Here is a 17,573-nt window from a genome sequence, read left to right as displayed (position 1 = left end):
AAACATTAATTTGAAAAGATATACACATTCCTGTGGTCATTGCAGCATTACTTACAATAGCCAAGATATGGAAACAACCTAAATGTCTACTGATCACTGATGGATGAATGGATAAAGAAGATGAGAAATACAGGTATAATGGAATACTACTCAGCCATTTGTGACCACATGGATGGACCTAGAGGGTATTATACTAAGTAATATAAGTCAGAGAAAGGCAAGCACCACATGATTTCACTTACACAGGGAATCTAAAAAACAAAACAAAAACCAAACCCAGAGTTATCATTACAGAGGGAACAGGTTGGTGGTTGCTAGAGAGGAGAGGGCTTGGAGGGTCAGCAAAATGCGTGGAGGAGATCAAGAAGCACAAATGTTCAAGTATAAAATAGATAAGTCACCGTGATGTTATGTAGAGCATGGGGGAAGTGGCCAATAATATTGTATTAACTTTGTATGGTGACAGATGGTAAGTAGACACCGCGGTGATCGTGTCACAATGTATACAAACGTGGAATCACTATGCTGTACACCTGAAACTCACATAATATTGTATGCCAGTTACAACTCAATAAACAAAAAAGGTCTCTCCGAAATGAGGTATTTTATTTTAATTGAAAGAAAAAAAATCATACCTGCCACCCTAAGTCCAGTGTAGTGAATGAATAACACTGCCTCTCTTGGGCTTTCAATAAAACATCCTTGTTCTTTGCCTATGCCTACGCACCCAGTCAAGTGGACAGTTTATCTGTGTCCTTCCAGTGCTAAACAGAAGAACAGGGGGAACATTTCCAAGAACGAAAGGGCAGGATTCTTATAGTTTCCTTCCCACTTGGCTATGTGACAGGAAAATTATGCTGTTGGAGTATGAGTAAGCTGGTCAGAAAAGTCAAGGGAGAAAAAAAGTTAAATTCATGTATTTACAAAAAAACTCCAGACAGTCTTTCGAATTAGCTTTCTCTCCTGAATAAAAAAAATTATGTTATTTAAAAAATAAATATAAGTAAACAGGGAAGGAGAAATAAGAATCATTTGTAACCTGCCTTCCCAGAGACATTTTTAACAACGTTGGTGTATATCCTTTTTGTATTTCTTGTATTTGCTTTTTCTTTTTTAAGATTTTATTTATTTATTTGAGAGGAGAAAGCGAGAGATCACAGAGGGAGAGGGAGAAGCAGACTTGCCGCTGACTGAGTGGAGAGCCCGATGCGGGGCTCGATCCCAGGACCCTGAGATCTTGACCTGAGCGGAAGGCAGCCGCTTAACTGACTGAGCCACCCAGGCGCCCCCTTTTTGTATTTCTTTTAGATATACACACACATGCACAGGCTTTGCAAAAGGAGAGTTATAATGTTTACACTCTTTGTAGCCTGCTTTTTATACCTAATAATATTTCCATGTAATTAATATTACTTCCATCATCCTTTTTTTTGTTTGTATATTATTTCATTTTAAAAATTTTGTTGAGGTATAGTTGAGGGACAGTGTGACAATTTGAAGGACGTGCACAGTAAGGTTAACCATTCCATTGTTGTTGGACATTTCCATTGTCTTGGGGTCTTTTTCACATTCTCTAATCAGTTTTTCTTCTAGTAAAATCTTTGTGAATATTTAAATTACTTTGTTGGAATACGGTTCCTGATTCAGAGTATATACACATTTTAAAGCTGTTTTAAAAATAAGAACAGCCCTGTAGCTCACTGAAATCGCCTCATTTATATACTTAACCACTTGTGGAGGAATCTGTCCATTTCTAACACCCCGGCCAGTACTGGGCTGGTGGTCCCTCAGGGATTCTAGCTTTCCTAAGAAGAATAGCAGTGAGATAGTTGAAGGGGTTCTCACTAATCTGGGGAATTTACAAGTGCTTTTTATTTTTTTTGGTTGAAGTCATCTCTCCAAAGTTTGGCGGTATTAGGAACAGTGGAGAGAGTCCCAGAGTTTATTTGAGAGATATGTAAAAAGCTCTCAAGTAATTGTCTTAAAAACAAACAATGTTAATTGTATAAATTATTAGTCCTCTCTCCATTTGGTCATACATATGGACACAGATGAGGACTTTTGTGCATATGTTTAGCTGTGTGTGTTTGTGTTCATAAAAATTGTTGTCATCATTCATTAACACACAGACAGTTTCATATGAAACTTTCATTATTCGAATCATTTTCTCTGGGCCAGAAACAGAGCTATAGCCATTCCTTAGGAGATGTGAAAATTGATGTATGACTTGAATTAAGCACCTGAATGATGTCTTGGCTTTGATGTTGCCTAGCACCCACTATTGACAATGGGTTTGCAGATTTTATTCATTTAGTAAAGTGTGTATTACTTGAATGCTGAGTATTTCTGACATGGTGTAGGCACACAGGAGGAGGTGTGTGGATATGACAGTTTCGGACTCTGTGTGACCTTTTTTGAACTTTCGTCTTCACACAAAAGAGGATTTTGTTTTTTTGAAGGTAACTTTGTTAACCTCCACGGATGTGGATTATCAGCTCTAACTTAATGTTCTTGTTTCTAAGAATTTGGTGTCTCTCATAAACCTTGGCTGTTCTGGAAGGTCCAAGCCAGGCCAAGTTGATGAGCGACTCGCTGTCTAGCAGCTAAGTACAGGTCACACAGTGCACGTCCTGCACTTCACCTTGGACAGTGGCCATAGGGAGGAGCAAGCAGCTCCCTGGACCAAAAAGAAGCTGCTCTGTATGGTCGGCGGGCCCCCGCTGTGAAGGCTGCTGGGTCTCCCCAGATCCATCTGCCTGATTTTTTGGATTCTGCACTCAGCCAAGCTCAGGGAGTTCCAACTGGAACAGCCCTTCTAGGGCCAGGCCAGAAATTTGCATCACAAACACCGAAGAGGTCAATCGTCTTGGGCTTTGTCAGCGGTTGTGTGGCAGAAAATTCCTTACACTGGATCTTCCCCCTTCCCATTGCTCCTTTGCTTTGTCTCTGGGTCTTTGTCCATCTGGGCAGCCATACCCCAGCAGACTCTAAGTCAAGGGTGGGTGATGGTCCAGTGAGGCCAAAGAAAAGACCCCAAGACAGCAGTTGAGACACAGGTTTATTGGGGAAACTTCTAAACAAGGAGTCCAGAAACAGTGAACAAAGCATCCACTACCGGGATCTTCATGCAGCAAGCTTCGACAGCACAGCAACTTAGCCTGGCAACTATCTTCAGCCTCTACCTTCTTGCATGGCAGCGTTCCAAGGAGATCAAGCCCTGCCATCTGGACACCCTTCGGTACAAAGGAGACACTCTGGGTTGGGCAACCCCGGGAGCCCCTGACCCTGAAGGCTGGACAACACATATCTTCTGCACATTCTGCTTGATGGGAATATAGAGGAAGGTGGGATCTGTACGTTCTCAAGATAGTGATTAACAGGGGCATTCAGGGTGTGCATGCACAAATTAATGCGGCGTCACCCTGGAAATGAAAATGGAAATGAGACGAGGTCACACAGCCTGTTTAGAGAAGAGATTATCTTCTGCCTAGGGAACAGAATGCCGTACCTTGGGCTCTGGTGAGAGGCTTCTGGTCACCCTGAAACATCAGCTTTTCTAGAACCATTCGTTCCTGGTCAGGTTTCTTTTAAAAATGGGTATATGGAGAGAGAGAGAGAGAAAGAGGGAGGGAGAGAGCGAGAGAGGGAGAGAGGGAACCTCAGTTAGGAAAAGAGACATCATAACAAAAAGTTCCTCTTTGTTTATTTTTAATCTGAACCCAAAGTTGAGAGGGAGTTGAGAAGAAGCACTGGTCAGGGAGAACGTTCCAAGGCCAGAGTCTGCTACAGCAAGTGGAACACATATAAAAACCTGAAGGTGTTCAGGCACCAGGCCAGAAAGCGATTTTGAAAAGTTGCAGTGATAGCTTTATATCACACACACATGCATGCACACACATACACACCTCACATACACATTTATTTTGATAATTTTTTTTTAAATTTTATTATGTTATGTTAATCACCATACAATACATCATTAGTTTTTGATGTGGTGATCCACGATCCATTGTTTTCGTATAACACCCAGTGCTCCATGCAGTACCTGCCCTCCTTAATACCCATCACTGGGCTAACCAGTCCCCCCTCCCCCCTCCCCTCTAAAAACCCTGTTTGTTTCTCAGAGTCCATAGTCTCTCGTGGTTCATTTCTGCCTCTGATTCCCCCCCCTTCATCTTTCCCTTCCTTCTCCTAATGTCCTCCATGCTACTCCTTATGTTCCCCAAATAAGTGAAACCATATGATAATTGACTTTCTCTGCTTGACTTATTTCACTTAGCATAATCTCCTCCAGTCCCATCCATGTTGATGTAAAAGTTGGGTATTCATCCTTTCTGATGGCTGGGTAATATTCCATTGTATATATGGACCACATCTTCTTTATCCATTCATCTGGTGAAGGGCAACATACACATTTATTTTGAACCGGTTCTGTTAAACAATGAACTGAAGCATATTAAAATTTTAAGAATTTATTTGAGCAAAAACCAATTAGAAGCAGTCAGTGCCAAACTGGAAGTGTTTAGGAGCGCTGCACCTGCAGGAGCCAGGGGAAAGACTTCTACAGAGAAGGGGAGGAAGCAAAGCAAAGCAATTATTTGAATGGCTGCAGCTTAGAGCCTAGCTGGATGTTGGTGATATGTCATCCATAAATATGGATGTTTGGGGTTTTTTGTTTTGTTTTTTTTGTAACCTTGCAGCATTTACAGGCTTAGATTTTGGCTTGCTTATATAGGCCTCTGGCCCTAAGGCCACCTCAGGTAACGGCCTCCTTGTTTGATTAACTGAACAGTGCTCTACTTACTGGAGGAGTTGCAAGATCAAGTTTCACACTTGTCTCTGTTGTGTCCAGATAGCACCTTTGCACCAGTTGTCCTATCTTTTCCTAATCTTGTTCTATATGGAATTATTCCCTAGGGGTTCCTCTTCTTTCCTGATTTGGGCACTTTTTAAGATGATAGGTCAGCCACTTTTAGAATACCCTCCAGTTTGGGTTTGTTAAAAGGTAATTCGTTACAGGTGATTTTTAGGAAAAGATAAAAGCATGGCCCTCATACAGATACAAAACTGAACATGTGTTAAAACAATTTTACTCCTGTGATATGAGGGAACGAGGCAGATGTTCTAACGGTTTCAAAGGAAAAGTCAAAAGGGCACCAATTTATATGGAGCAAAGGGATGTTGAAATGAATCGCAAATGGAGGCAAAATTGGATTTTTATCTGCAAGGAGGAAGTCCATTAAAACACTACAAGATGGGACAGAATGTACATATTCACCAGTTACCTACAACTTAGAGACAACCGGGCTGGCATCTGGTAACTCAGAATAGTACGCACAGTTTCCCATTAGAACAGTTTTTTTTTTTTTTTTTTTTTTCCCTACAGGTTTATCCTGTATTGTTTTCTTGTTGTAAACCCATATTTATATACGTCTTTGGCTGGAATATTACTGATGCTTATGGTTTTCTTCATTGCATCCTGTGGATGACACACGATGTCTGTGTGTCTTATTACTGGTGTTCACTTTGACCACTTAAGAGAGCGCCTTCCAGGTGTCTCTACCATAACATGTTTACCCCACTTTGTAATTTATAAATAATTTTGGAGTAGTTACAGGATGGAGGACAGAAAACAGTACAAATCAGGTTTGTGTGTTTCCCCCGAGAGATTGGGCTCTGCAACAATACCGGCATGCCACTCTTTGAAACAACGGGGACTCATTCAGTCCTGTTTAATTCAGTAAGCTGTGATCTGTCACTGTTATTTATTTTGGTGTTTGGTCTGTCCCAGATTTGGCTGTGGAAGCTTCAAGCAGCCTTCTGTGCCCTTCTGACCTGTCTCCTATTACTCTTTGAGCATTTCGTTCCTTTCTGGCTCCGTGAGCTGTTCCAGGCTTATCTAGAGCTTTCCTTGCCGCAGTCCTGGCGGGAGTCATTTCTACAAGGAGCCCAGTTCCTTTTAGTGGACAGTGGTGTTCGGCCCTTGCGAGAGGGCCCAAACTCTGCTCAGGTCTGCCTCCCTGTGGTTGGTCGGTCACCTACTACTTTCACCCTGCCCAGTGGCTTTTTGAAGGAGGGAGGGAAGGAAGGTAATATTTTTTTTTTTCCCCCAAAGGCAGGTAAAGGAGGGGGATGGGAGGAGGAAGAAGAAGATGGCTATATACATTTTTATCCTCCCTCCCCCAACACCCTTTCCCACCTCCCCTGACTTACCAGAGAAAAGATCTGATCTCCTTGTGGTCAGTTAGGTTTCTGAAGTGGTTACATTTTATGTGGATGAAAATGAAACTTCACTTCATCTGAAGAGCTAAACCATTCATCTACTACTTATTGAGTATCTACTCTGCCTACGCCTGACATTATAGTACTCAGTCACCCGGCTAAGCCCCTGCCTTCAGGAAGCTGGAAGGACAGTGAGGTGTCCTACCTAAGTCATACTACAGCTAATATTTCTCTCAGCGAGTGCAGGTGTGAGTGCCACCCTCAGTCTGGTCAAGGAGGGGAAATCAGAGGTCAGGAAGGCTTCCCAGAGGAGCCTAGAATCTGGGGACTTTGGAGTAGAACTTAGCTAGTTGGACAAGCTGGTTAGAGCGGAAGGGTATTCAAAACAGAGGGAAGAACATACTTAATGCCAGAGAAATTTGGCAGACTGGAGGGATGGGAAGTGGTTTGATGGGATGAACATCACTTGTTTCCTTATCTTCTTGACCCCAGTTTTTTAAGAAACATAGTTGTCCTTTCTTGCAGATGAGATTTGTCCATTTTTTTTTGCAGGCTGCCATCACAGAGTTCCATCTGTTGTCCAAGACTATTGCAGTATCTTGTGATGTCTTCCCTGCAAAGAGGCAATCTTTTCTCAAGAAAGGGCAAAGTAGAATTAGTGAGAATTTTCCCAAAGAAAGATAATCAATTATTTATTCACTGTCGAGATTATACTTAAGAACTGGTCTAGTGTCTTTTTTTTTTTCATTAAAAATATGCCCAGTCTTATATCTAGGGATTTTCTCCCCATTGAACATATACCCACTCTGATCCAAATGGAGTGTTCTGGTTGCCTTTACTCTTAAGTAAATGCCATGGTTTGGTTACAGTGGTTTAAACCCTGTCTTTTGATTGTTTCTTATCAGTGGGGAACACCAGTTTATTACTTTGAATAATGTTTTGAAATTAATAAAGTCCTTTGCATCATGGCAGTTAAATCTCCCCTATATCTAATCCTGAGCTTTCTTCAAGATATGTTCTTTGTGTAAAAATTATTGCTTTCAAACAAGCTCCTCATATGGTTTTTTTCAAATTTTGCAGACGATACCAGAAATTGCAGAAGATCATGAAGCCTTGGTAAGAATTTATGATCAATTAATATAGATGATGTAACACTTCCTTCTTCTCTGCATAATTAAACCCTGTCCTCTGACTTAATGTATAACTATGTATCTAGATATTTTGAGTAAGTGGTTTTCTTTGCTTGTTTGATGTTCTTATTAATTGGTTCTTCAAAAATTTATTCCCCCCCTTTTTTTGCTTGGTGGTAGAAAAGATATTTTATGTTTGTAGCCACAAAATAATTACATCAGAATTACTATCCTTCTCCTGGAGCAAGGCTAGGCATAATTTTATATATTACTTTAAACAAAACTTCCTTTTTTGTGGCCTATGTGATGTTCAAAGTTAAAAGTCTTTGATTTTATTCAATGGCTCAGTATGAAAAAGATGCACATTAAAAAAAACATTCAGGATTGAAGTATGGTATGAAAATTATTTACTCGGAGTCTTAGAAAGTGTTCAGTCACCTATCAAGTGAATTGCATGATAATGTCTGGAGATCAGTTTATTACTGATTGTCTGGAGATCTCAGAACTTCTTCCTTAGAGTTTTTCCTCCTCAGTGCCTTTCTTATCCACTGAACCAGGTGAGTCCAAATAGGGTCTAACAAACTCTACAGTAGGCGGAACAAATTTCCATTTTGCCAAGTTGTTAAGCAGATAATTTCAATTTGAGAAGCAAGACTGAACAGCATCTGAAAATGTGCACCTTATTTTTTCAGTCCTCAGAGAAAATTCCAATTGCCTTCAGTGTATAATACTGGTTTCAGTCATTCATCTTCCCCTACCCTTCCCACATAGAAAAAAAGTATATACTCCTTAGTTATTAAATCCTGATAAAGTAAAAAGCACTATTGAGTTTTGAGGGTAAAATTTTTTAAATGTTCTTTCGATATATATATTTAATATAATAGACACACTTAATGGTAATGGCAGCAGAAGCCCTCTTTTATGAGAGTTTGTTCTGGGCGCTGTCTCAGTGTTTACACTCATTACTTTTAATTCACACTGGTGAATTAAAAAATACTGCACAAGATCAGTATAATGAGTATTATTTCCTTGATACAGAAGTTAAAATCAGGTGGTGGAGCTGGGACTCAAACTGAGTTTTTCTCTAACAACCTCATATGATTTGCTGATGTCGAGGAGTTTGGGGGCTCTGAAGCCGAAATAATTTCTTAAAATTTATCTGCCAATAGTTTTAATCTTTTGGTATGTAGGGATGCTGGAAGTGTGACTACATGTGAACCATGATTTTCATTTATCAGACATAGACAAAATCAGTGTTCAGGGCCTTCATTCTGATAATGGTAGAATATCTTATTTAGACTAATACAGATAACAATTATAAAATCCGGACGAAGTAATGTAAACAAAAACAGCAAAAACAACTGCTTGAAGGAACTGGATAACAACCCAAAGTAGACAGAAAGAGGGAGGTCAATCCTCAGAAGAACAAATGGGCCTCAGATGAGATTTGTGTGTTCGTAGCTTTTGCCTGAAGATACCTGCTCATCCAGTTAGCATGGGGTGGCTGAAAGCCTTAGTCTTGGTAAGTTGCTAAGAAGATATAGTTTGGGACTGACAGAGCAACTACCTTGGGGCGGGGGGGGGGACTCCATGAAAGAAGGGAAGCTCAGAGGATATGAGACCCTGTATCTACATATCTATTTATAACCACCTATAAAATCAACCCAAATCAGTAGTGTGAATGTACATGTGTGTGAGTGTGTATGTGTATGTGTGTGAGAACCCCAAAGGCCTGGTAAAAATAGCAACTGGAATTGGAAAGAATTGAGGAGAGATTTAAACTGCCACCCACTACAGAATTTGGAGTTTGACTCTAGCTAGGTTTATTTCTGCTCTAACAAAACACTCTTCAGAAGAACAAAACTGGATGTTGAGACTTGGGAGTCTTTTATTCCCAATGTTCAGAATACAATAAAAAAATTCTTAAGAAAAAAAATAAAGCAAGTAGTAGAAGCTGAGCCTGAGATGACCCAGGTGTTGGAATTAGCAAATGAAGATTTTAAAGAATGTTTATAAATATATTAGAAGAAGGAAGTGTTAGTATACTGCGTGCACAGTTGAGAAGTCTTAGCAGAGAAATGGAAACCATAAAAAAGAGCCAATTGAAAATTATAAAACTGAAAAGTATAATATTTAAAATGAAAAATTCACTGTATGGGAGTTGAAGATGTCAGAAGAGATAGTAACCTTGAAGATGTATCAGTACAAATTGCTCATTCCAAAGAATGGATAAAATTAATAGTGAGTAATTGATGTGTGAGATGGTAACATTTAATTGGGGTCTCAGAAAGAGAGGAAAGAGAGAATGAGGCAGAAAAATATTTAAGGAAATAATGCCAGTTTCCAAAATTTGTTGAAAAACATAAATTTATAGAGCTAAGAAGTTCAGTGATCCTAAGTGGGATAAATAGAAAGAAAACTATTATCTGGAAACATTGTAGTCAAACTTCTGAAATTTAAGGATTTATTTATTTATTCATTCATTCAGAGAGATTGAGCATGAGCTGGGCGCGGAGGGGGGGAGGGGGGAAGAGAAGGGCAGAGGGAGAGAGAGAATCCCAAGCAGACACTCTGTTGAGTGTGGAGCCAGACACTGGGCTCAAGCGTACAACCCTGAGATCATGACCTGAGCCCAAACCAAGAGTTGGACCCTTAACCGACTGAGCCACCCAGTTGCCCCCAATGCAATATGATTTTTTATTTTTTTATTTTTTTTAAAAAATTTATTTATTTGACAGAGAGAGACACAGCAAGAGAGGAAACACAAGCAGGGGGAGTGGGAGAGGGAGAAGCAGGCTTCCTGCCGAGCAGGGAGCCCGATGCAGGGCTCGATCCCAGGACCCCGGGATCATGACCTGAGCTGAAGGCAGACGCTTAACTGACTGAGCCACCCAGGCGCCCCACAATATGATTTTTTAAAAAAGAAATTGCAACCAATCCTAAAATGTAAGGGAAATGTATAGGACCTAGAATAGCCAAAACAGTCTTGAAAAAGCAACAAAGATGAACCAAGTTGGAGGATTTCATTAACTGACTTCAAACTTACTATAAAGTCATAAACACAGTGTGATATTGGTATAAGGGGGTAGACAGATCAAAGGAATAGAATAGAGTCCAGAACTGATTCGCAGTTAAATTTTTAAGGAGCCGAAAGAACGTTTGCTCACATAAGTCATGCTATGAATCTGAAGGCCAAGGGAATGTCTAAAGGGTGGTTTAGAAATGTATAATCTTTTATGTATATAATTTTCACCACATACAACAGAAGACATTTGGAAAAATTCAAAGGGCAGGGCAGAACTATATTCATTAACTTTAGGAATTAAGGATATATTGAGTATGATTTACTGATAACTATAAAAGTGGCCTTTACTTGCATCTTTCTCCCCTTCTGCCCTGGGCATGGCACCCAATCGAAACATTTGGAAGCACTGTTCTTTTATAAATTTATCAGCTTATATTTGAAATGCTTTGAGATTGGCTGAATTTAGTTGGAAGGAAGATGGTCTCTACTGAGTTGATGAGAAACATTTATTTGAATCATTCCAGCACACATGGTGTGTTGGCTGTGACATGGCTCTCCACCAGAATGTAAAGTTTGCAGTCGGCTTAATTTGTGGCAGTCAGTACTGCGAAATCTTTAGCTTAGCACTTTATAAAAAAACAAATAAAGCAAACAAATAAAAGTGCTCCCGCGTGTGCCATGTGGTTGCTTTATACTAGTAACCCGTTTAGCCTTGATCTTGTGCACGTGGCATTGACTTCAGAGAGAGAGCCTTGGATCCTGCCTTTGTCTCTGGAGCCTCAGTCTCTCCTCTAGGAGTGAGAGGAAACATCTATGTCGGGGTTCGATAAGGGCTTTTATAGCTGCATCATTTGAAATTAGATGATTGAGTCCCTTGACTTGGAACATAGTAAGATTTTAGCATGGCCATCTTCTCTTTGCAATTGAGGGTTTGAGGTTGAGTTTAAAAAAAAAAATTCCTCGGGGGCCGCCTAGGTGGCTCACTAGGTTAAGCGTCTGCCTTTGGCTCAGGTCATAATCCCAGAGTCCTGGGATCGAGCCCTCCATCGGGCTCTCTGTTCAGCGGCAAGTCTGCTTCTCCCTTTCCCTCTCCTGTGATCTTTCGCTCTCTCTCAAAAAGATAAAATCTATAAAAGAAAATAAATGTTTTAAGGGCGCCTGGGTGGCTCAGTCATTAAGCGTCTGCCTTCGGCTCAGGTCATGATCCCAGGGTCCTGGGATCGAGTCCCACATCGGGCTCCCTGCTCGGCGGGAAGCCTGCTTCTCCCTCTCCCACTCCCCCTGCTTGTGTTCCTGCTCTCGCTGTCTCTCTCTCTCTGTCAAATAAATAAATAAAATCTTTAAAAAAAAAAAAAAAAAAAATTCCTCTTGTGGAAACCTACCTAGTACGCCATCTAGCAACCAGTCACAGTGAATTATATTTATCTTATATATGCACTATATATATAAGCATATATGTGCATGTGTATATTTGTATAATATAATAGATAATGTAACACACATATATGTTTAATAACATCTTTGTTATATATAATATAAAATAGAATTATATGGTCTAATAACATATATGCAATATATTTTAAAATATGTATATAAATAAAATGTCGTTACATAATATTTCTATAAAATATGAATATAAATAATACAACATTTATATAAAATGTTATTAGATGGACCAAGGGAGCGATCCCTGCTCTGGGCACCTTGGTGTGTGATGTGGAAGAAGCTTCTCTCACTTACCCATCAGTCACATTCATAGATGACCGCAAAGCACAGAAAGGCCTACCTGCAGTTGCAGAAATGGTGCTCCATCTCCGTCGCAACCATGGAGATGGAAATCCTGGCCCCAGAAGCAAAGCTTGGAGATTTGGAAACCAAATGATACTTTCTCTTTCTCTCCATCTTCCCTCCCAAGTCCTTGCAGCCTGTCTTTGGAGTCCAGTGGGCAGAGTTCTAGAGCATTTGAGGAAGCGGGACAATCCCTAGGGGTTACTACTAACACCACTTGGATTATGGGCCTCTCAAGTGGGGAACAGAGTCATTTTGCCTTCAGATAATTAGAGAGCATAAATATAACTTATTTTTTGGGGGGGGTGCCTGGGTGGCTCAGTCGGTTAAGCATCTTCCTTCAGCTCAAGTCATGATCCCAGGGTCCTGGGACTGAGCCCTGCAGTGGGCTCCCTGCTTGGCGGGGAGTCTGCTTCTCCCTCTGTCCCTCCCTCACCCCCACTCGTGCGCTTGCCCTCTCTCTCTCTTTCTCAAAAATAAATAAAATCCTAAAAAAAATAAATATAACTTATTTTTTGTTTCTAAAGCAGTAAAGGAAGACTAGCACCATCTCTGTTCTCAGTCTCCACTAGCTCCCGGGGATATAAAGAAGAGTCTGATGGCAGTAGCGTGTGCTTTTCTTTGTCACTCTCTGTTTCATGTTTGTACTGTGAGTGACAACATGAGGCCGTGTTTGTGCTGAATGGAGCTGTGGGTGCCAATCTCCAATGTCGTTTACGTGGCAGTCTTTTAGCGGTTAAGGTCTTTTAACTTGCCAGGTGTAAGCAAATGGCAATGATTAGTTACCATATGCTTGTTTTCCCCCTTTTTAAGCTAAAAGGAAAATAAATTAGCTAATAGTGGTTATTACGAATGCTATAATAAAATAATACATTAGCTAATTTGTTTACTATGAATACTATACATTATCATGTAATAACATTTTCACAGTAATACTCATGCCAACATACTTTATTAATAAATCTTACTAATTGCTTTTATACCTGGCTCTCTTATTTTCCTGAGGCAGTTTCCCTTTTTTTGTTTGTTTGTTTGTTTTATTTTTCCCCCACAATCTGACGTCTGGATTTTCTTGTGATTCATTGTAGAGAGTCGTTTCTGGATTTTTTTTTTTTTTTAACCTTTCTTGCTACTCTTTTTAACCCATTTTTCATCTTTCTACTCTTCATATATTCTCCTTCAAGTAAGTTTGGGTTTTCTGGTATGGAATTTATTTTGGGGAGCATGCCACCTAGGGAGCCCCTGTGAGATTGGTATTGCTAGTCTGTGACTCAGAGAAGCCTTTAAAAAAAGTATTTCTGGCCTGAATTGTTTGGCTTTCCTTGCTTCCCACCCCCCACCCCCGGCTCCAAGGACAGAGAGTCCTTGACACTACGAAGGCAAACATTTGAAGATCGTGGACTCCGTTTACCTTTCTAGAAGATCACTTTTACATAATGGTCATAGCTAACACTCGCATGTTGCCACCCTGCGGGAAGAGCTTGAAGTGAGGTAGCTTGTTCTGTTCCCCCCAGAAATCCCCAGTAGAGTATCCCCACCACCACCACCGTCGCTTTTAATAAGGAAGGAGACTGAGGCCCGGCATGCGTCAGTAACTTGCCCACTGAGCGCTGGAGATGAAACTGCTGTCTCGCTCCAGACACCATCCATGTAACGGTGTCTACATGTTGCATCCCATCCTCTCTGATCTCTGGTAGCTTCGGATCACGGTCTTCCCCTGAGAGCCTCACAGCCTCTGAAGTGATGCACAATTCCCAAGGTCGTTCCCGAGGCTGGGCTGAGAGCCCTGGCAAGAAGGAAAGTTAGGAAGCTGTTTTCTATTCTGTTAGCTGAAAATAGATGGGAAGGTTCAGTCTAAACATTCCATGAGCCTTTGTAGCAGAGCAGTTGTGGTATGTAGGAGTCTAGAGATTCAAAATCTGAACAACCAACTTTATTTTTTTCTAATCAAGCGCATATGTCTGTGAGGTTGCACACAGTGCAGAAATCCTGATGGGCCTCATTCAGGGTGCTTGGGGAGAGTACTTATCTTGAGAATTAACATTTATTATGATAATTTGCAGTAGAGGTGAGTTTCCCTAAAAGATTCTGAGGGTCTGTTAAGTGTTGTTTTGAGAGCATTAGAAACCAGGATATTGTCTGATCAGGGACATGGGTGGAGCTGTTTTAAAAGGACAGTACTTTTGCCTGAGTGGGTCTGATCTCTGCTGTTTTCTAACCCACACGTTAGACCCTTCCGACAGCCTTCCAAATCACAGCAACAGTGTGGCCAGCAAATAATTATTTTCACAGATGTTCTATAATAAAGATAAAATGCTGGCCAGTGTAACATAGAAATGAATATGCTTACTTACATATATATTTGTATCTATGTGTGTAAGTCCTCACCCAAACACACACACACACACACGGACCACTCAGATCCTCGGCAAGGTGCTAATACTCTTACTAGAATTATTTCTAATTATTAGATACCCATGAATAATAAAAGAAGCACATTGCCCTCTCTTGGCTGAGACATTTTTCTTTGAGCTCTCATTTACTGAATGCTTATGTGCTACGCATGTTATTAAGGGCAGTACAGGCAGCCCTGTGTTAACCAGGTGTCACTCTTCAGTTTTTCAGCTGGGAGGCCCAGAGAGATTAGGGAATCGCCCAGTGTGACATAGCTCACCAGAGTGAGAGTCAGTACGAGTCCAGGTCTGTCCCACTGAGGCCCTGGCTTTCTTTGTAAAGCCCACCTGCCTCCTTTCCGTTGGCTCACATTTTTGAGGAAGTTTCCTGTGGCCCAGCTGCCTCTCTTAGTGATCTTTGACAGTTCTGTTGTATTCACTCTTTTAAAGCTTTCTCACTTCTGTGCCTGTCCTTGGGCTTAGCTCTTGGGCCCATCTCCATTAATCCCCTTTGTGTTTTCCAGCTTTGGAGACATGCTGTCCTTCACCCTGACGGCCTTTGTTGAGCTGATGGACCATGGAATAGTGTCCTGGGATACATTTTCAGTGGCATTTATTAAGAAGGTAATGCAGATTGTGCTTTTCTAAGGCTTAAATTACTTTCATAGATATTTTGCTCTGCTTTGAAGCTACTGTGTTGTTGTTTCCTTTAGTTCTTTGTGTTAAAGGTAGGTGCGGTTGTTGAGAGTATTATGAATGTGGGGGTCTAGGTGCCTAAATCCTATGTGGAGATGACATTGTCTCCCCACCAGGATCATAAGGGCTTGCACATGAGAACCCACAGTCAAGGGACATCAAGGTGTCCTGTTAATACCACAGAAGCAGTCCCTGCGGATTCCCTGTCCAGGACTCGGTTGTTCTTGAGACCCAAGTAGAGTTCCTTCTGTCCTTTGTAAACCTTCTGCCCTCAATCAGGTATTCAGGGAACAGGAAAGAGGCAGAGTATATTGATTTCCTACATGCCTGGGTTTAAAGCAGCGATGTAAGAGAAGGGGGTGTGCTTGGGTTCAGTTCATCTTAGGTTGAGCCCACTTACTTGTAATCATGGTGCAATAAATGTCTCTGGGATCCGTTCCTCCTCCTTTAGGAGGAAGCTAATAAAGGGATGGGAAAGGTGGACTTGGTGTGGGAGCAGAGGGCACAAGAGCCCCCACCATGCCCTGCAGTTGCATTGTATAAAGGCACATCTGCAAACTTACAATTCTGTTTCTAGTCTTCAAACAACAGATAAATAGTCCTGCCTTGATAACTCTTAAATATGGCATTAAATAATGGATTATTATTACTTATTAATTTGTTAATTTATTTTTCCTCTCTCTGTAATTGTGAAATTGTTTATAAGAGTATTGGCATTTTCTTCCTATTATTGTATTGGGAGCAAAGAGATGTTTGGAATTCATAAATTTATTTTATAAGTATAGATTTCTGGGAAGGGTTGTTTAAGATAAAGACTTTTAGAGAATCTGTGCAAAAGCTGGAACGTCAAAGCAAAATCCAGAAAAGTCACTTGAATTTTTTAAAACTTTTTTTTCTTTTTTTTTAAAGATTTTATTTATTTATTTGACAGAGAGAGACACAGCAAGAGAGAGAGAGAAAGAGAGAGAGCACAAGCAGGGGGAGCGGCAGGCAGAGGGAGGCGGAAAAGCAGGCTTCCCTCGGAGCAGGGAGCCCAATGCAGGGCTTGATCCCAGGACCCTGGGATCATGATCTGAGCTGAAGTCAGATGCTTAACAGACTAAGCCACCCAGGGGCCCCAAATTCTTTAAACCTTTTATGTTGAAATCACGTGGACTTATAGAAAAGTTGCACAAAGTAGTACAGAACGTTCCCATATGCCCTTCATCCAGCTTCCCCTAGGTTCACATTTTGCATAATGATGGTACAATGAACAGTGGTGTGATACCATTACCATTATTTGATTTCACCATTTTTTCTACTAATGTCCCTTGTCTGGTTAAGGACCCGATCCAGGATCCCACATTGCATTTAGTTTTCATGCCTCCTTAGTGTCTTCTGATCTGACAGTTCCTCCGTTTTTCCTGGTCTTTCATGACTTTGACAGTTTTGAAGAGTATTGGTCAGTTATTTTGTAGAATGTCCCTCAATTTGGACTTGTTTGATATTTGATGGTTAAATTAAGGTGATGCATTTTTGGCAAGAATACCAGAGAAGTGATATTGTGTCCTGTCAGCACATCGTATCAGGGTACATGAAGTCGATACGTGTTAGTAATGGCGATGTTGACTTGGATTATGTGGTTGAGGTGGTATCTGCTGGATCCCCTCACTGTGAAGTTACTCCTTCTCCTTTTGAAGTTAATCCGTATCTTGAGGGAGGTACTGCCTTGAATTGAAAGGTATAGGAGAGCCCCTAACCTGTCGAGTGAGGGTGTTGGGAACGGAAGCCCCACAGATTGGACGCTTGTACGATGTTGCATATGAATTTCAGACAAGAGCTGATCGGGAACCCAGGGCCTTCCCGACAGACCTCTGAATTCTCTTTCCTTATGTAAGGGCATAAAGCCAAAGGAGCTGATTAATGGGAACTACTAGAAAAGTAACCTCTTTTTGCCTGTATCAGTCAGTGGTACGAATTGCTGAAGAGAAAAGAAACATTTATAGATGGGAAAGCCAAGGAAATGGAATCCATAAATTATAAATGTAAGAGCAAATTGTGGTGTTCTGTCCTTCTAGGCTAAAAGATCTAGGGAAGTAAGTTCAAATCTGAAGACACTGAGCTTTGTGGATCTTTCATACTTAATAAAAAATTTTAACTCATTCTGGATTTAGGCAGGCCTTTCTTTCCTACATCCAAATTGCCTCGCTTGTCTGTTGTTAGAGCCTCTTTTCTCTAAAAACAATGCTGTCCTGAATGCGAATTCCTTGAAGTTGTGTTGTGCTTTCCTCCACGTATCTCTCTTGCTTTTAAAAGATTTTATGGGGCGCCTGGGTGGCT

General features: G+C 40.9%; 1 protein-coding gene across 4 annotated transcripts in view; it reads left to right on the top strand.

Moving 5' to 3' along the window:
- Positions 1 to 17,573, top strand: part of ELMO1 (engulfment and cell motility 1) — a 512,699-nt gene that overhangs the window by 165,777 nt on the left and 329,349 nt on the right. For all 4 annotated transcript variants that reach the window (XM_078059467.1, XM_078059469.1, XM_078059466.1 and 1 more), the window contains exons 7-8: positions 7,303 to 7,338; positions 15,083 to 15,182. In XM_078059467.1, coding sequence (XP_077915593.1) covers positions 7,303 to 7,338; positions 15,083 to 15,182 — 136 coding nt within the window. The remainder of the gene's footprint in view (positions 1 to 7,302; positions 7,339 to 15,082; positions 15,183 to 17,573) is intronic.

This window comes from Halichoerus grypus, chromosome 12 (genome assembly GCF_964656455.1).
Source record: "Halichoerus grypus chromosome 12, mHalGry1.hap1.1, whole genome shotgun sequence".
Classification (NCBI taxonomy): Eukaryota; Metazoa; Chordata; class Mammalia; order Carnivora; family Phocidae; genus Halichoerus; species Halichoerus grypus.
The sequence above is the reverse complement of the archived record's forward strand: the minus strand, read 5'-3'. Positions and strand labels throughout refer to the sequence as shown.